The 20,829-nt window shown below is 40.7% G+C and overlaps 1 protein-coding gene across 2 annotated transcripts in view; it reads right to left on the bottom strand.

The window, feature by feature from the left end:
* fbn1 (fibrillin 1) overlaps nt 1-20,829 on the bottom strand; it is a 73,277-nt gene that overhangs the window by 18,166 nt on the left and 34,282 nt on the right. For both annotated transcript variants that reach the window (XM_080884234.1, XM_080884235.1), the window contains exons 29-41: nt 20,484-20,609; nt 20,095-20,220; nt 19,882-20,004; nt 19,218-19,343; nt 18,524-18,649; nt 13,077-13,199; nt 12,735-12,857; nt 12,507-12,632; nt 9,865-9,987; nt 9,540-9,662; nt 9,248-9,415; nt 922-990; nt 684-809 (exon numbers count right to left, since the gene is read on the bottom strand). In XM_080884234.1, the coding sequence (XP_080740360.1) occupies nt 684-809; nt 922-990; nt 9,248-9,415; nt 9,540-9,662; nt 9,865-9,987; nt 12,507-12,632; nt 12,735-12,857; nt 13,077-13,199; nt 18,524-18,649; nt 19,218-19,343; nt 19,882-20,004; nt 20,095-20,220; nt 20,484-20,609 (1,608 nt within the window). The remainder of the gene's footprint in view (nt 1-683; nt 810-921; nt 991-9,247; nt 9,416-9,539; nt 9,663-9,864; nt 9,988-12,506; nt 12,633-12,734; nt 12,858-13,076; nt 13,200-18,523; nt 18,650-19,217; nt 19,344-19,881; nt 20,005-20,094; nt 20,221-20,483; nt 20,610-20,829) is intronic.

Raw genomic sequence — 20,829 nt, 5'->3', positions numbered from 1 at the left:
TTGTACTTCAGGTCAACAAAAACACACTAATTAAACACTTTCCCATGATTATTTTCATGTTGGCTTGAAATAAAATATCCCCCTCTGCTGTTACTGCAACTTACTGCATGTGTGTGCATTTCACGGGGGGGGGGGGGGCAAAGCGTGAAATGTGCACGGTGGACCGGCGTGTCTATTACACGCTTTCGGCTGAGTTAAAATGTCACTGTCAACCCATTAAGCCTCCTGCTCTCCTCCTTTCTCTGTTCCCTTTTCTCTTTTTTAAACAGCCTTCTATTTCATCGCCTTTCGTTCCTCTCTCCGTCATCACTGGCGTGCCTACAGGGGACACTGCGTACTTCCCCAAGGAAAGAGTTGACCACATCAGAGCCTTGCTCTTCTGGACACAGTTAGCGCTCTCAGCTGTCTCATCATTCTGGCTGAGCTTTGCTGGGTTAGCAACAAACGGGAACTAGAGCAGACACTTATTGAGCTGCAGTGTTGTCTATGGGACAACAGGGTCCAATATTTTCTTTGCCTTTTTGCTCCCAGTGCTTCTTTCTCTCTCTTTCTCTCTCCATGTGTCACTGAAAGAACATCTCCACGGCTGGACTCAATTTCCTCCCCAGTGAAATGTCCCAGGGCCAGAGCTGGAGACGGATGGGTCACCTGTTTGTTCATTTGTGCATGTGTGTGCTTAATACCTTCACAAACTCTGGTGTCCAGGTTGAGGGCAAAGCCTCTTGAACATTCACAGTGGAAACTACCAAATGTGTTGATGCACCGTCCTCCCTGGCATAAGCCGGGCAATTCCTGACACTCATCGATGTCTGTGGGAGAGAGAAAGGGAAAACTCAGCACCATTGTGGGCTGGTGTTTCTGTAAGTATACCCAGGGGCGACCTCAAAAACAAAAAAAGGCATAATAGCATGTTGCTACAACCTTCCAAGATGACAGTGATGGGGTTTGGTCTGAAGCCTTCCCCTCCAGGACACAGAGTCTTGTACTGAGCTGTAACACAAAACACAGAAACGAATTACAAGCCTGCATCAAGGGTGTGCGTTATAGCAGAATTTGCCAGTAATTGCGATGAATCGTGGTGCTTGAAAAAGCCATTTTTAGTCATGCACTTGTTTCCTTTCGTTTTCTGTCGTGCTTTTTGTGATCTCAGCGTTAGCCACAGAGCCCAGAGGACCGGACATGACTGCAGCTACTCAGAATTACAAAGCGAAAAGAAAAAGGTTTTGTTCTTGTCACAGAAGCAAACAGTTCCCTGAGCTGAAAAGGATGAGTCATTCCCTGTAATGTTTTGAAACATCTGTTGGCAATTTCCAAATAAGTTGCACAAAGCTGTCTCATTTTTACCAGCAACAGCAATTACAGCAAACACACTAATCGCATGGCAAGAGAAGCCAGCATGTGAGTCTGCATGTAAGCAGAGCAGCTAGTTTGCACCTTAAGACTCCTGATGTACTCTGGTATATTAATATATTTTGATCTTGGATATGATTTTTCATATTAGTTTACAGATGCCCTTAATTTGAGGAAATTAAGGTTTGGTTTAAGGAAATTAAGGTCTGTTTTGTTTACCCTGCCGCAAATAGATGGATTTGACAGGGTTATTGATTAAACATAAACACCAAATCTTTTTCTTTCCTCTACATTCAAATCTAATTTTTAAACCACAATTCAAAACAGCCAACAGCTAACAAGCCAACCCATCCCACCAACAAGAATACAGGGTGAAAAGTCAAGCCGACAAGGAACTGTCAAAAATCACATTTCCAGGAGAGACCACTTCAGCCAGGGTGCAAAAGCTTAAGAGCGTAAGAGCATATATAAAAATGTTTACATCCTGGAGAGGTGGAGGTATGCACAAGAGAGAAGAGGAGTCAATAGAAGCAAGGTGGAAAGGTGAACATGCAGTAGAGTAGAGGTAGTGAAGGTAGGTGAGTTTAATACCTGGGGTCAGGCATCCAAACAAATGTGTAGAGAGGTGAAGAAGGGAGCAGAGGTGGGACCAAGTCATTGTCTTGCAAGTCTCAAGTCTTTATCCTCAAGTCTCAAGTCAAGTCTCAAGTAATGTCAGGCAAGTCAGAGTCGAGTCTCAAGTCACTGGTGTAAAAGTCCGAGTCAAGTCACAAGTCTGAAACTTTGAATTTCAAGTCCTTTTGAGTCTTTAAAAAAAAAACGAAAAAATAATGTTGCAGTTATGCTAAATGTAAATATTAGACCATGTAATTTTAAAATCTGTGTTTTTCTCAACACATGACAAAATAGTGAACTTAGAAAATATACACAAATTGTGAAATTGCACCTCTTTAAAATGCAGCTCAATTAAACCTAGCTCCAAGAATAATTTTCACCGACAGTTCTGAGATAAGCTGCATGTCATTCTTGGATGCGGTTGTAGGACCAGCTTTAAAATCGCATGACAAAAATATCATACACATTAAAAAAAAACTGTATCACCAACGTAGCCTGGACAACATTTGCTAGTTAGATGAAGTCAGCTATCTCATCTTAGCATATTTATTTCAATTCAATTCAATTCAATCTTTTTTTCTTTTTTTATAAATTTTATTTTCAGTCACAGCAGCATGTTAACAACAAAACATTGAACATACAGTAGTTTGCTGTTCAGTATTTACAATACCCCAAAAGATAACAGAAATAGAGAAGGAAAAAACAAACAAACAAACCAAAGAAACCCCTACAAAGCAACAAAAAACAAACAAACAACAACAAACAAATAGAAAAATAAAATGTATAAGGGACATTCAGCGTACAGTTAGCTATGATAGCGATATAGAGATATGGTATCTGGTCATGATAAGGTGGTCATTTTAAATGTTTCCATGTACATCAAGAATGGCTGCCATGCCCTAAGAAATTTGGTGGTTGAACCTGCCAGTGTATATCTCATCTTTTCTAAATGTAAAAACCTCATGAGCTCCGCAAGCCACTGTTCATGTGTGGGAGGAGCTTCCTGCTTCCATCTTAAAAGTATAAGGCGCCTTGCGATAAGTGAAGCAAAGGCAATAGAATTCGAATAGCATTTTGGCAAAGTGATGTCTTGAGGTATCACCCCAAAGATAGCCGTTAGAGCAGAAGGCTCATATTTAACGTTATACATCTCTGACAGAGTGTTAAATATAGACACCCAATAGGTATGACGATTGGGGCATGTCCAAAAGGTATGAAGGAGCGAACCTGTTTCTGCTTTACATCTGTTACACAGAGGGTCAGCTCCTGGATAGAACTTGGCTAACTTTTCCTTGGAGATATGTAATCGGTGTAGGACCTTAAATTGAAGGAGCCCATGCCTGGCACATATCGAAGAAGAGTGTACCCTCTGGAGAAAAGATTGCCAGAGCTCATCTGTTATAGTCATCCCAAGGTCTTTCTCCCACTGTGCTTTAAGGATGAAGAGAGAAGGAGATTGAAGATCTAATAGTATAGCATAGATTTCTTTAATCGCCCCTCTCTTATGAACGTTTATATTAATAATTTTATCCAAAGAAGTTTCCTCAGGTAGTTCCGGAAATGAAGGAAATCGACTCGTTACAAAGTGACGAATTTGTAAATAGCGGAAAAAATGTTGCCGAGGAACATTAAACTGCTTCAGGAGCTGCGTGAATGAGGCAAAAATCCCATCTACAAAAAGGTCTTTGATATTTCTAAGGCCATTACTTTCCCATATTTTAAAGGCAGAGTCCATCATGGAGGGTGGGAACATATGGTTTGAGCAGATAGGTGCTTTAATTGACATTAAGTGTAACCCCAACCTTTTCCTACATTGCACCCAGATTCTGAGCGAGTCATACAACAAAGGGTTACGTTTATAGGTGTATAGTTCTAATGGGAGAGCTGAACTCAACAAAGCTGATAGGCAAATTTTGCCACAATTGGATGACTCAATTTGGAGCCAAGCTGGAGTCTCTGTAGTAACATTACTCATCCAGTACAGCATATTACGAATATTTGCTGCCCAATAATAAGACTGAAAGTTTGGCAAGGCTAATCCACCCATTGGCCTAGTCCTCTGCATGAAATCTTTACGAATTCGTGGACTTTTGCCATTCCAAATAAATGCAGAGATATGCTTATTCAGTGTTATAAAATACTTATTGGGTAAGTAGCATGGGATACATTGAAATAAGTAAAGGAACTTGGGAAGTATGTTCATTTTGATAGAATTGACGCGGCCAATTAATGACAGTGGTAAATTGTTCCACCTCTGAAGATCTGTCTCAGTATTTTTAAGCAGCGGGACAAAGTTTCTTTCATAAAGATCTTTGTATGAGTGGGTAACCTTAACCCCCAGATAGGTCACATACCCTGATTTAACGCTAAATTGAAAACCTGAAAATGAAATCTTTCTGGCTATAGAGTTGACACAGAGAAGTTCACTTTTATGCAGATTTAACTTGTAACCTGAAATATTACCAAAACATTCAAAAATGGCAAGAGCACGGGGAAGAGAGCATAAAGGCTCTGACATATACAGCAGGAGGTCGTCAGCATATAAGGATATTTTGTGCTCCTGGTCACCTCTGAAGATGCCCTTAATGCAACTGTCAGCTCGCAGTTTAATCGCCAGTGGTTCAATTGATAATGCAAAAAGAAGAGGGGATAAGGGACAACCTTGTCTCGTACCACGGAGAAGTGGGAAATAAGAAGAGAATAACGAATTTGTTCTAACACGTGCCATAGGTGAGGAGTAAAGTAACTGAATCCATGAAATGAAATTAGGGCCAAATCCAAATTTATGCAGAGTATAAAACAGATAATCCCACTCCACCCGGTCAAATGCCTTCTCAGCATCGAGTAATAAGGCAATTTCAGGGGTTGTAGTTGACTTGGTGTGTAATATGTTCAAAAACCTGCGCAGGTTGAAAAAACCATGCCTACCCTTCACGAAACCTGTCTGATCTGGAGAAATTAACAATGGTAGATGTTGCTCTAGCCTGAGAGCAAGTGTTTTTGACAGTATTTTTAAATCTACATTTAAGAGTGATATAGGACGATATGATGAACACTCTAATGGATCTTTATAATTCAATTCAATCTTAATTGGCAGACTTCATGTCCATAAAAACAAGACAAAAAAAAAAAAAAAAAAAACCACACACACACAACACTCCCCCCCCCCCCCCCAACACAAGGTATACACCATTAAATATATATATGTATATAAATAAGTATCTAAAACATTTGTAAAAACATAAAACCATAATATACATAAAACACAATTACTTAAAATAAATCAATAAATACACAAACACTTTAACCAGTGCTTTCTGAGACTGGATGAGTAACGGGAACCACTCACTGTCGGATCTGTGAGTGCTAAAATTATACTGTTACTCGAACCATCCAGTCGTTCTCTAAAATTGAACATTAGCTTCCTTAAAAGTGCTTTAAAAGTCCAAACACCCACAGCTACAAACATCTGGCTGGCACTACCACTTCTAGGTATCCTGCAAAGGATTCTCATCGCATCATTATATGCAACATGCAGCTTCTGCATGCTACATTGTTTGTAGGATGACCACAAGGGGGCAGTATATAGCGGTGTGCAATACGCTTTAAACAAAGCCACTTTAACTGGAAGTGAACAAAAGCTGAATTTGCGTGCAATAGTATTTGCCTGCACATAGAGCTTACACCGTTGTCTGTATATGTCATCATCATCATTCATTTGCTCAGTAATAAAGTGACCGAGGTATTTCACCTTTTTATGAACTTCAAGAGTTTTTTGTGCCAGTTTAAACAAAGGGAAATTTAGCTGTTTATCCTGCTTGGTTCTACATATCAAAACAGCACTTTTAGCAGCATTGTACTCAATGTCATATTGCACACCATATTCAGTACAGACATTAAGAAGATCCTGTAACCCAGCACTGCTTGGACTAAAAACAACCAGGTCATCTGCATACATAAGATGATTTATCAGTGCTTTACCTAATATACACCCAGTGTTACAGGCTCTCAGTTGTATGGACAAATCATCAACATACAAATTAAATAAAATTGGAGACAAAATCCCACCCCGTCTAACACCATTGCTGACACCAAAGGGGGCAGAAATACTGCTTCCCCATTTAACCTGCATGTTCTGATGAGCGTACCAGTAAGAGAGAATCCTCACGATGTATTGAGGAACTCCCCATCTCTTCATTTTATCAAAAAGTTTTCTGTGGTTCACTCGATCAAAAGCCTTAGAGGCATCAATGAAAGACATGAGGACAGATGAATTTTTAGCCCTGTACAAACTGACTATTTCCTTGAGTGCATATATGCACATGTCAGTGCCGTGCTTTGAAGCCAAACTGAATATCCAGAGAAGAGATGAACACACTAACTCTGTCAAACAAGATTCTTTCTAACACCTTAGATAAAATACTGGCTAGTGCAATCGGCCTGTAATTATCCAAGCAGCTCACTTTTGCAGCTTTGTCCTTCATAACTGGTACCAGTAAAATACACAGCATTGAGTCTGGTAATATGCCATGAATCATAAACCCAGTGAAACAGAGTGCTAAAAGAGGAGCTAGCCTTACACTAGCATGTTTTAAATGTTCTGCAGTGATGTGATCCAAACCAGAGGATTTATTATCAGACAACCTATGAATGGCTTCATATACTTCATGTGTCCTTACACTTATTGTGTCATTACTCATGTCAAGATTGTCCTCATATGGTTCACTTTTTATACAGTTAAACAACGCACTGTAATGCCGTCTCCATAATGCTGCAATGTTATCTGCCCCAGAAACACCTTCAACAGTTGATGGTAGAGATGGTTTACAGTTATTAAGAGCTTTCACCTCTTTCCAAAAATCTGCCGTATTATTACACAGCATTTTCCTGGCCAAAGAATCTGCTCTTAGCATTTGCTCATTTTTAGTTATAAAGCGAACAGCGTACTTATATCTGGCATTCGCACATTTTTTCTGTTCAAATTCTGGGCCTTGTTTAGGCCTTCCAGCCATGGCCCAACATTTATAAGCTATGCGAGCTTCATCATGGTACATGGATACATGTTCTTTCCAGCCAGGTCTGATGTTAGGTTTCTTATGCTTATATTGTTTATCAAGCAGTGTGCCACTTTTATACAGAGCAGTCACTATATCATCATACATGGAGCAGAGTAAATGTTTATGCACAGCATTCTTACAGTTGACATCTTTGCACAAAATAGCTTCTTTATTTATATGCATATTAATAATCATACGGTTCTTGGAGTGAGTGCATACACTCATGAAGTTTAGTAACTTCAGGTCACTGCAACAAGCCCAGGTACAGTTTACCGACGGATGGGTGCAGGACCTTGAAATGCACCGTGTAGAACGAAAGACCATCGTACGTATCATAAGTTTACCAGTCTCACAAATCGTCGTCATAAATACACATTCCTTAACCGTTTATTAATAGGACCTTTGAGCTCAACGGTAATTAATTAGTAGTGGAAATAATTTCTGGTTCATCACAGAAATGTAGCAGTGACAACAATACTGTATGCTGTAATCGTACTGGGCAATTAGTGATACAAAAAAACCTGTTTTATCCTGTGAATAAAAGTATATGTTTTTGTCAATGTACCATAATAACATAAGCGAAATGCAATATTGTGTCAGGACAATTCACTATTTATGCACAATAAATAAAGGAGCATAGCGCGACAATTTCTGTTCAGCGCCAGACTTGCTTGTAACCTATATCACCAATTATGTTAAGAAAAATGACGCATTAACTACAACAGCAGACTGACCTTTGTAGAAATGCTTGGAGCAGACTAACCTGTGAGCTGGAGTGTTCTGGGACGTTATATTTGATCTTTGAATGGCTGCAATCCAGGCCACCCGTCGCGTCTTTGTTACTTCGGAAACATGGCTTGAACAATTTCTCTTCAACGACGTAATCCGATAACAACCGATCTCTTTACCCGTCGGCTTCCCGTGGCTGTCATGCGACCGGCTATTGCAGTTAATAATACAACAGCTTCTTGACATTTTTGTGTTTCTTTTTATCGCTGTGTGACTGATTTTAATTGAAAGCCTGCGTGCGCTAGTACCGCTTGCCACGAGTTCCCAGAATCCTTTGCGGTTCTACCCGTGAATGACGTCACATTTTCAATCTCTATATAATATGCATGTTAAATTTTATATTTGGGGTAAAATATCAAGTCTTTTCAAGTAAACCGGTTCAAGTCCAATTCAAGTCCCAAGTCATTGGTGTAAAAGTCCAAGTCAAGTCACAAGTCTTAGAACATTTTTTCAAGTCAAGTCTAAAGTCATAAAATTAATGTGACTCGAGTCCACACCTCTGGAAGGGAGTGCAAGCAGGGTGGAAACCATGTCAGGGATGATTTGTGACAGAAGGATAGCCGCAAGAATGAAAGGGAAGCTTTATAAGATGGTAAATCAGAGGGACCAGCTCAGGTTGAGCAGTAAGGCATAGTGGAGATACTGGACAAAGGATGCTGAGTATGAACCTGCCAGGGAGGATGAAAAGAGGAAGACCACAGAGACGTTTCATGGATGTAGGGTTGGTATAACAAAGGAGGATGCTAGGGATAGGGTGAGATGGAGGCAGATGAGCTGCTGTAGTGACCCCTAAAGGGGGCAGCTGAAAGAAGAAGATCCTGGTACAAAGAATGGTGTTGCAATCCATAGCTAATCTATCCCTTATGCCTTATCCCATAACTGTAGTTTGACTGTGAGGTGTGTTTCACCTTTGCTCTGCTTATGGATTTGGAGACTCATGGAACACTTTTTAATCAATTTATCTGACAAATGACATGTATTGGTTTATGCACAAATGTAGCCTACTTGATAAAGTCTTCCTAAATCCTAGCATTTTATTTGTATATATTAATTAGCAGGTACTATATCTGAGTGATGCACCCATGCAACCCACTGCATGGTTCCAATTTTATCATGCCATCATTCTTCAGATGTTTGTGTTGCTTTCCTACAGCTGAAATGAACAAAAATGTTGAATCGTGGAAATCTTTATCAAAGTAAGTAATGCTAGCAATAAATTACCTTCTCATGTACTATCACAAGCCACTGAGTATATCAGCTCCAAAAAGAGACGCTAAGGTTAGCTAACTATGCACTGTATTTGGGCTATAGACGCTGTGGCTTCCTGGAGGTGCGTCACGCATGAGTATTTCTTGCTAGAGTAGACATTCCTCGCAGTTGAACTGAAAACAAAAAGTACATAATGTGTGGTTACAAAGGATAATGTGATGACTCACTTGAGTTTACAGGCGGGCATAATTCACATGGATTTCCCCAGCCCTTGCCCATGGAGCAGCAACAGGACGCTTTGGAGACGCCAACTCCAATCTCATTGGAGCAGTCCAAATTTTCAGATGCGTCTCCTCGCAAACGAACATCTCGAAAGCAACTACCAGAGCGAGTGTCTACACACAAACGCACACATAAACAGGCACAGATTTTCAGCTATGTTGGTTAAGCCTTTTCTTTGAAATTAGTTAAAGAACAAGCTAAGAACAGTTTTAAATATGTTTAGTGTTGCAGTCTCACCTACACAGCCCACTCGAGTGGGATTGAGTTCAAAGTCTGGTGGACAGTTACAATGGTAGCTTCCAGGGATATTAACGCACACTCCATTAATGCAGATGGTCGGGTCTGCACATTCATTGATATCTGAGAAAGAAAAAGTACATTTTTTTATATATAAATGATCGCTTTCAATTTTTTGGCCAATACAAAAGCAACTGGATGGATCACAGAATATGAAAGCTCTTATCTTTACACATGTGCTGCGTTTCTTTTGCACTTGTATATATTTCCCCTGTTTGCTGAGGCCTAAACACAGGAACATGGAGGGGAGCTGGACTAGTCTTACCTGTGCAGTTGCCTCCACTTCTGTCCAGTTCATAACCAATGCTACATTTACATCTGAAAAGTCCCGGGATATTCTGGCACTGTCCGTTGACACAGATGTCAGCAAAGGTACATTCGTCTATGTCTGTGAAAAAGAGAGATAAAGAGCGAGCCAGCTGTGAGTGATTAGTGGATCATGAGATCACGGTGGAAAACTGGCAGTGGGCTTTAGGAAGTGAAGGCCACTCACCTCTGCTACAGAATGACAGCTCTAGACATACTCAGACAGACATACGCACACATACACTATCAGAACTGTAGCCAAGGTTATGAAATTGTGCTCTTCCACATCATTACACTCTGCACAAGTCATTACTGTCCAGCTCCGACTGAGCTGATGGAGGCAGGACTGGACAGGTTATTTCAGGATGTTTGACACATCAGTGCAATGAGGTCAGTCTGCTCTTTCAATTGAATCCTGCAGTGCATTATCACTGCACTCAGCATTCATCTGCAACAAGTTATAAATGTGTTCATATGCAGCTTACAAGAAATCTTAAAAACAAGTTAATATTTTATTCAGACTTTGAGTAAATGAGCGGAATACATCCCAATCAAAACATCTTTAAAAAAGAGCCTGCAGTTGAGATTCCCACATATGGCAACTCTGAATCATATGTCAGTATATTATGAAGGTTAGGAATCCAGAATTTATACAGTTGTGGTCAGAAGCTGACTTATATTCATCATTGGCATGAGTGTCATGGTAATTTTGGACTTTTAATGATTTCATGGAACTTGTTCTTCCAGTATGAAATGACTGTACACACATCTTTAATGGCTTTAAAAACCAATAACTGGTTTCACTGGTTTAAATTGTTTTGGGATTTACTCTAATCCACAGAGGGGTTTTAAAAAAATATGAGTGGTGCTGAAGGTTCTACCATGTCTTTTAAATTGACATATTATCTTCTGTTTAGTGATTGTAATTTAATACAACCGGTAGTTTCCGGTAGTTGCCAGCATAAAAAGCATTTGTTTGACACTGCTCATTTAAAACTGAGAAAAATGGGAAAGTGCAAGGAATTCAGTGAAGATGTAAAAGGGAGAACTGCAGATTTACACAAGTTGCGAAGGTCTCTTGAAGCCATTTCTAAACAAGTGCAGACTCTAAGATTATCAGTTCAAACAACTGTATGCAAGTTATTCTGATTTGTCACCACTTCTGTAACTTGTAAATTGGTTAGTATTTCAAGAACAACCTGGGAACTTTCCAGGCTCAAGTGTGTCATGAACTGGAAACTGTTGGAACACCAGCGTCACTGCCTTCTGGAGAAAAATCTTTAAGCTTTTTGGCCATAATGGTAAGAGGTATGTTTGGAAGAGTAAAGGCCTTCAAACCTAAGAAAACAGCTGATAAGCATGGTGGTGGTAGCGTAATGCTCATACTCTGGAGATGTTTTGCCAGCAATGGTACTGGTATGCTGCACAAAGTGGTGGAATAATGAAGAAGCTGGACTACAACAGCTAGACCGTTGAAAGTTGGACACAATGGTATCCTTCAAAACAACAATGATCTTGAACATAAATCCAAACTGGTTTTGGAATGACTAAAGCAGGCTGACATTAGGCTTCTGGAATGTCTTTCCCAAAGCCCTGACCTCCTCTTTATCGGAAATATATGGACTACATTTAAAAGTCAAGAATGTGCCAACCAATTTAAATGAACTCTTCCAATTTTTGACAAGCATCTGGTCAAGTTGCAACTTGCTAAGAGACATTTAACAACATGTTAGTGGGGGTCTATGTATAAGGTCTTGGGTCTGTATGTATAAGTTTGGCCCTGTGTGTATTAGAAAAACAAAAAAGTAAATTGAAAATTGTGCACCTAATTCTTGCTTGGGTCATTAAAGGTGTACGCTGTACAATCATTCCACCCTGGCAAAAGAACCGTTCAAAGAAATCGCCAAAAGCTCAAAATTACAATTTATGCCTACGATGAGTAAAATTCTGTCCACAGCTGTATGTTGTGTAAGCAGCTTGTGCATCTCAAGCACTAATTTTAAGAATAAGACTGTTTTTAGAGCAGCCTTTCATTACAATTCTAATATGTAGCCTTTTTATGCTACAAGGAATTACACTGTAAGCAGGAAATAATGTTTGGACCGGTTTTTTCAAAGAATTCCTTCCACTCAGTTCATTTTTATCTCCATCACAAAGCTTAGATACAACCTTTAACCAAATTGTAGCAATTGCACAACTGATATACACTCCTGAGTCAGATAAACATCTCGTAGTTACGAGCTCGCACGCTGTGATGTGTGCTTCAAGTTTCAGAAGCGTGATGTTGAAACACTAAATTATCAAGCAAACGTGAACAGAAAATCAAGGCGAGTTCCACTGTTATTGTCAGTCCTTCGAAATGTTCTCACAGCCTAAATCACATTAATGCTCAGCATATTGTGCTCTTTGATGTCCAAAAATCCATATAATTAGTAGGCAGCATCTGTTTGGATCTGCTATTTCCATAAACAGGAAAACAAAACAAACAAATAGCACCGGGCAATTTTTGGGTTTTGTTTTTTGAAACTGTCAACATAATTTAGGATGCGGGCACCCATTCAAATCCTGGGAACTATGATAGTCTGTGTTGTATTGCCTTACCCTCACAGGCCTTGCCGTCAGCAGTGGTGATGAAGCCCATGTCACATTCACAGCGGAAGCCTCCTGGCAGATTCAGACAGTGGCCGTTTTCACACAGGTTGCCGTTCTCTGCGCACTCATCGCTATCTGCAGTCACACACCCACACAGAGTCAGTAAGCACAAAATACATCCGTGGATCTTTTAAAGGGCTGAAGTGTGGATTAAGAAACTGATTTTGTATGTGTGACCTGAGCAAGAGAATCCATCTCCAGAGAATCCATCCTTGCACACGCATCGATAAGAGCCCATGGTGTTGAGACAGTCAGCATTGTTGCTGCACATATGTGTCCCATTTGAGCATTCATCCAGGTCTGAAACACAACAAACGATTACATTCCTGCAAACGTAACCGAATTCATCCAAATATTGAGGATAAGCCTTGCAGTATTAAATCAATATCAAAGTAAAGACGATAGCCAAAAGCACAGGTTCGCTTTTCGCAATTGCGCATCTCATACACAAGCTCATTCATTTCAGATGGTTCATGTATTTTTACCATTTACTTGCGCATTCCAGGCCATCAGCCTTACCTGTACATTTGAGACCACTGCCAATCCACCCCGGAGCACAACTACACTTGAAACTGCCGGCTGTGTTGGTGCAGGTTGCATGTCTATCGCAATTATGGGCTCCGATTTCACACTCATTGATATCTGACAAAGAGAGAACAAGAAACAACATAAAGAAAAATAGACACAGGTCTGATGGTCCAATGATTAAGGTCTGCTTTCTCATTCCAGTTGGGTTCTTGGCGCTGTAGAGTGAGTTGATGCTTGGTTTGATTTGTATAAAGATAGCAGCAGGAGAAGACAGGGCTAGGTCTTTCTGGCTCACTGTCTCTGTATTTCAGAGCACAAGGCAACGAGGCATTCTCATGATCTCTGATACTAATGGCCTTGCTACAAAGGTTTAATGAGCGCAGCAGGTCTCTGGATTTTCGTCATTCAAGTGTGTCCTGAGAGCTGTAAAACGGCTAAGAGGTGGAACGAAGGCCTAACGCTGAGGCCTTGTTCTGTCTGCACCGTCTGAACTAGTCCTCGCAGGTTATTTTAGGCAAAGATACCTCCTTTTACCCACAGACTTTGCACCTCTAATGTGAAGCTTCTGGAACAGCACATTACGACCCCCGCCCCCCCTTTAATGTTCATGTTTGGGTTTCTCACCGCCCCAGATGTCAAGTGTGGAAATTTAATCTTTCCAAAACATAATTTCTTTAAATGTGATGTGGTAAAAGTGTGATGTGCCAACTCTACAAATAAACATTCCTTCACAGCAAAACCATGACAATAATATCTCCCAACCAATGAAATATTCGGGGTAATCTATTCTCTGAATGTACAGACCTACTGTTTGCCACTCAAGATTCTAATAAATGAGCAATAAAAATTAATGGGAGCAATTAGTGAATATTATTAATATCTGCCCTTCCCAAAAAGTTGATTAAATCCTGTGGGGTGGAACCAATAAGGATCTCTTTGAGTGTGGCTGTAGCCTCACTCAAAGACTGAGGCCTGAGCTAGAGGTGGAGCTTTAATAGCAAGAGCGTACAAGTTAGTTAGTTCACGTTCCCTTCATGTACTTCAAGGGAAACCATGCTGAGAACTCAATTTTTTACGACCTATCAGGGAATGAGACACACTCCTCTCTGCGTGTGTCTGTCTTTGTGAGGGTAGTAATTCAAGACACAGTCAATTAGAGATTAGCGCTGCTGGTTTACAGTCTTCCTAAGGACAGGGTATGGCATATTTTCATTACATTTGATTACAAGGTTAATATGAGGGCTTGCGGCAAACGAATCTCCCTGGATTACAGGCAAAACTAATGATCAGCTCCTCCAAGCCTTTGATGAAAGAAAGAACACAAACACACGCACACACACACATACACACACAATGCAAACAAAGATTGCTGCATGTGAGAAGCGTGTCATCGGTCAAAAAAGAGGGCTGAATGAACTAGGACAGTGTTTGACAGATGAAAAAAAGTTGCGAATTACACATTTGCCTATACATGGCTGCTTAGCTGGCTGTTAGTGTGTTTGCATGCCTGACTGCCAGTTTATCTGAGTGTCCTCTTGTCTCGTTTTATTCCAACATGTTTTGACAACTGTCAAGCATTTACCATTTATGTATTTGCCATATTAACGTGCCGCATTCTCTTAATACTTAATACTGCATTTGAAGGATCTGCCTCTACTTTATGTACCACCACTAACATGTTTTTGAAGCCTTTTTACTGTTTTAATCACCATGATCTACTAGTCAAATAATCAAAGCAAGAGTACAAGGGAATCATTTACAAAGACAAATATTATCATGTTAAAAATAAGAGTCGTGAAAAACTAAAACTAAACTAAAGCCAGCGTGGAATAATGATGCCAAAGCAGAATGGTAAATGGTAAATGGTAAATGGCCTGTATTTGTATAGCGCTTTACAAGTCCCTAAGGACCCCAAAGCGCTTTACACAACCAGTCATTCACCCATTCACACACACATTCACACACTGGAAGTGCCAGTGCCAAAAGTGCCATCCATCATCGGCTGTTTGAAGCTGCGTCAGACCATACACAGTACAAAAGACAGAGCCACTGTTACATCGTATTGGTTATGAGCCCATAAAGTCTTTGGGAAAGTGTTTACCCAAGTCAAAGAGCACATGATCGGGGGGGTGTTTTTTCTCATAGATTTCTATGCAATCAGAAGCTTTTTTGCAACTAGGAGAGTCTGCCCCTGCTGGTGATTAAAAATAATGCAGCTCTACTCTTATTTTCCCTTTTTTAGACCCAAAACCCATCATTTATACATTCAAAAGCACATAAATCTAAAGAAACCCCAGCGGTAACATTCGTTCTCAAGGTACCGCATTCACAAACTTGGGTGTTCATGTTGGCCAGCCGCCCAGCAGGGTGACGACAACTCCCCATGAGCCTTTTACAGCTGAAGGGTAAAAACCTCCACATCAACACTGGCACAGGAGCAGAAGAAGCCAAAACATAAAGCGAAACCAGAGTTTTAGTCATTGTACAAAACATGGAAATAGCTTCCAGGTTGGAAAATGAAGCCAATGTGGAAGTGCCTTAAACCTGCACTCTATCTGAAGGAGACGATGATACCTGTGGTTGAGGGGAAAAAAGAAACATTTCCAGTCCTAAAGGGAAAACAATGTTCCATCTTGACCTCTTTAAAGACTTGAGATTATGGACTCACTGATTTTGACTAAAAAAAATGAATAAAAGATTATTTTCCTAAAATGTAGGATTACCTGTGGAAAGAAACTCCTAATAACTTCTCAATAACTTCCTTTTATTTTTTTATTTTTTTTTTTAATTACTGCTCACCAAGATAGTGACAGCAGAAATACTTCTCTCAAGGCTTCAGAACACGACTTCAGAAACCAATAAATGAAATCACAGGAGTTAAATCCATCTTTGATACTGTCTATGAGATACTCTCATCTTTTCAAGTTGATACACCTTATTTATTTTATACCCAATTTCTAAATCTATTTGAACCATAAACCATAGGAGCTCCTGGGGTGGCTGTGGTTCAGGAGGTACCAACTGGAAGACTAGTTGCGCCTACTCCAGGCTGTGTGCTGAAGTTTCCTTGAGCAAGTTACTGAATCTCGATTTGCCTCATCCATGAGCATGAGTGTGTGTGACTGTTAAGAGAAGGTGATTATATAGAAAAAAGTGTTTGTATGAATATGTGTTATTAATCTCTGTCTCTCTTCCACAGCATGTCTTTTTTCCTGTCTTCCTTCTCTCAACCCAACTGGTTGAATTAGATGGCCCCGCCCCTCCCTGAGCCTGGTTCTCCCAGAGCTTCCTTCTTGTTAAAAGGGAGTTTTTCCTTCCCACTGTCGCCAAAGTGCTTGTTCATAGGAGGCCATATGATTGTTGGATTTTTCTCTGTATGTATTATTGTAGGGTCTACCTTACAATATAAAGCTCCTTGAGGCGACTGTTGTTCTGATTTGGCGCTGTATAAATAAAATTGAATTGAATAGTGTGTGACTGAGTGAATGAGGCTTGTAGTAAAAAGCATTTTGAGTGCTCAGTTAAATAAGAAAAGCACTAAGTACCAATCTAACCTTTATCACTCAAACTGAAAACAGCACAAACTGAAATTGTGGCTGCATCCATCTTGCTAGCATGCAGCCCATGTTTAAAGTCATATTCATGTTAAGTTTGATAACAATAAGCACTAGCCAGCGAAAGCTGCTGGTCATACCATATATGGTTAATAACACGATTAGATTGGGAATTAAAATATAGCCAATCTGACCTTTCGGCTGCAGTAGTAAAAACTGACCAACTGACTCTTTGGAATCTAAGTTCTCACTTTCAAATGACAGATAGTGTAACTTGTTATTGTCAAAGTTGCATGGTCTTGCTTCAACACATTGTTAAAGCAAGAATTGTTTCATTGTTTTGTCATTTAGCTGAGAGACGATAAAGACAACAATTCTGATAATGATCACCCCCTTTAAGATGCTTCCATGCTTGTAAACTCTACCAATACATCTCCACCCAGGCCCCAACTTTCCAATACACATGTAGAGATGCAAAAGTGCTTGAGTGTACGCTCAAGATACTCACACCCTGCCCCTGAGTTCTCAATGTTGTGGAATAAAAACAAAAATAATTCTTGTGGGAGCCACATAAACAGCTGGATCATATCTGGGCTTAAGAGCACCGCTCACTCATTAACACTCGCACACACAGACACACACACGCACAAGAAGGTTTAGTCCCTGCATGCCAACAAGGTCGCATGAGGCAGCTGAACAATAGCAACCAATTTTTTGTGAATTTCATTGTCCGAATTTTTTTATTTAGTGGAGACCTTTTTCCAAAAGAAAGAGTAGCAGGTTTTGTTTCTTGTGTATAAGAAGACATCATGCCTGTCCGAGAGGAATTAGCATCTCGATTCCCTGGTCTGGGGCTGAAATTCCAAAGCTGTGAATCAGAACCGGCTGCTTTTGCTGCAGCCTCGGGGAAAACAAGGAAAATACTGTATGAACATTTAAATGGGATTAGAATGAGCAGGAGTTATGTGTTTGCAAGTGTGTGTGTGTGTGTGTGTGTGTGTGTGTGTGTGTGTGTGTGTGTGTGTGTGTGTGTGTGTGTGTGTGTGTGTGTGTGTGTGTGTGGAGAAGGTGGAGGTGTAACAGTTCAGAAAAACCTGTTTATTTGCGTCTGAAGAAAATGCACTGCTGCTGCTGCTGCTGCTGCTGCTGAGTGTGTTAGATTAAAAGAAATCACCGGCCAAAGTCACAACTAGCCTTCGACCGCACACTTTTTAAGTAGCCTCATCAATCAAGACTTAATTTTTTCTAGACGAGAGGCGAGTCCAAACTAGCAAAAGACTCTAGCGGACGGACAGACATTGTATTTATGTGTTCTGGAGACGTTACAGGTGATTACGTGCTGCCGAACTCTTCCAACCATCACGTAATGTTTAACTGACCCTAATGAAAGAGCAACAAAAGAATAAACAAAGGTGCAAAATGATGCATGCATTAGATGGAAGACGGTGACCTCACTGCTCCTGCTGCTGTTAACGATGCTGCATGTTTGTCTGCACACGTGAGTGTGTGTGTGTGTATGTGTGAGCGTGTTTCTTATCAACTCAGACAGCAGCTTTCGAATGGTGATGAGTAATGTTAGAGCTGCTTCGGGTTAGACAGGCATTCTCCCCGGGTCTTCTCATTTCTGACCTCTCTTCAACTTGTTTTCACTGCTGCTGTTAAACAACGTCTCTCACACACACACACACACACACACACACACACACACACACACACACACACACACACACACACACACACACACACACACACTCTTTCCACACTGATTAATTAGTAGCCGGCTCCGACTGACTCACCGTTCTTTCACTTCTGTTCATTTTCCCCCACAGTTAGAGCATTTTGGTTTGGTGGGTTTGTATGCTTGTGTGTGCTTGTTTCACTCACCTGTGCAGCCTGTGGTTCCCTTGCGTACAGAGTAGCCCAGGTCGCAGTGACAAATGAAGGATCCCTTGGTGTTCTCGCAGTTCCCACTCAGACAGATGTTCGGGTTTAACTCGCACTCATCCACATCTATGAGGTGAGGTAAGAACAGAGCGATGCCATTTAAAAAAATAAAAATCCAGAACTTGCTTAAAATGAATACAATAAAGGAAAGGTTAATGGCAGTTAATAGAGATGAATTCGCTTTTGTATGTTCAGCCAGCCAAAAAAAAATGGTTTTAAATAAGCTATAACATGGGTGTTAGGAAAGCACAAAAAATTACATCATGAGCTACACTGAGGCTTTAAAACATTTACTTTAAATAAATACAGCAATAACAGTCAGCTTGTGCAGATCCATTTAGAAGTTGGTTCTTTGTTTTCTCACTCAGTGGAACCAGACGTCTAAATGTCACACATTCCTCCGGCTAACACAATGTTCACTATTTTATAAATCAACAACAGCACTTGCCCCGTTTTCTCATACACAGACTCATTGATCTGAGTCATTTAAGACTTATTCTCATGACTCATATCTTGGATAACCCTGAAGATGCTCATTATGTAGTTTCAGTAAATGCGAGAATCCCCTGGATCTAATAAGCGCAGAGCTACAATTGCAGTGTTTTATTTGGGCTATAAAAAGAACGTCCGTTACCCAGGCAGGTCTTCATATCCTCGGATGACATGAAGCCATCAAAGCACAGACACTGATAAGTCCCTGGTGTGTTTGTACACTGGCCCCCGTCACAGATGTCTGGGCTTTCTTCACACTCATCGATATCTGCAGATTGGAGAAAGCAGAAAGGAAATAGGAATAGAAAAGAGAGGGACAAGAGGGAAAGAAAAAAAAACATATTTTAAAGCTAGGTATGCAAACAATGAGGGAAAAGCACACATCAGCTTCAAAGAGGAAGTCAGGACTGAATTTACTTTGTCTCTCATAAATAAGCAAGTTCAATTCAGGACAGCACTTCTGCAAGAAACTGAACAGTTCTCTCCAATTAACCCCTCTATTGCCTGGATCTCTGTCTGTAAATCCGTCTCTGTTAATTAAAGGAATAAGCATCACAGGAGTGAGTCTATAAGCAGCGCCTGAAACCTGCACTCATTCTCCAAAAAAAATTCTGGCACCATAACCCGGCTCAGTGTGAGCTTTCTTTAAACATGTGCCAGCCAAGTCACAGCCACGTCTTTGTATTGTACATGCAGGCTTTTTGATGTAAACACAAAAATTGAGGGTATTTTCTTTACATTTTCCATGCAGTGTACAAAAAATGCCAACTGTAAGACAACGACAGACAGGTAACGCAGCTACTCACCAGTACAGCTTCTTAGATCGGGCATCAGGGCGTACCCAGATTGGCAGCTACATTCATAGCTCCCCTCTGAGTTGGTGCAGAAAGTCTCACAGCCACCGTTCTCAATGGTACACTCGTCAATGTCTAAGCGGCAGACAAAACACACATACTGTTGGCAAAAATCGAAATAAAATCTATTCTTTAAAACACAGTCACGTGACAGTCAGAACATACCGACGCACTCCAGTCTGTTCTCAGTAGATTTGTATCCTGTGTCGCAGGAACACTGGTACCGGCCGATCATATTCACGCACTGACCATGCTTGCACAGCCTGTCGCTCAACTCACATTCATTGATGTCTGTAAAGACAAAAAAACATCATATTAGTTTATTTCTCAACGACTGCAAGAATGTCAGCATATAGGAGAGCACATTGGCCCAGAGTTCATGTCTGCCCATCTATCTAAGGACACAAACGCTCTCTAATGAGCCCACACACAGCATGATCCAAGTCAATCCAAGGATCCAAAGAAAATACAGTAGAAAGGGCCTAATGTGCAGTAATCAATGAAGGGAGAAAAACAGGAAAGAGGAAGAGACTCTCTTCTCTCTCAACACTCACCTAAACAGGCCGATCCATCGGGGGCGACCTCGTGTCCCTCCGGACACGCGCACTGGAAGCTGCCCTCTGTGTTCATGCACTCACCTCCTCGACACAACAGAGGGTTTCTCTCACACTCATCGATGTCTGGGGATGGCAGAACACACAGTAGACACAATGATGCAAGTACAGCCATTCAGCGCTAGCCATCGGCAATCGAGGCAACATTAGTCTGTGCACGTGTTTGCTTCACCATAGAAACCCACCGGACTGACAACTTCAGAAGTTCTGTTTCCATTTTAACAAAGACCGTGGGACTGGCAGTCACAAAGTACTTGTTATATCTCAGTCAATATAACGGCATGAT

The sequence above is a fragment of the Rhamphochromis sp. 'chilingali' genome, assembly GCF_963969265.1.
Source record: "Rhamphochromis sp. 'chilingali' genome assembly, chromosome: 6".
Lineage (NCBI taxonomy): Eukaryota > Metazoa > Chordata > Actinopteri > Cichliformes > Cichlidae > Rhamphochromis > Rhamphochromis sp. 'chilingali'.
Note: the sequence above shows the minus strand (reverse complement) of the source record. Positions and strands in the feature narration are given on the sequence as shown.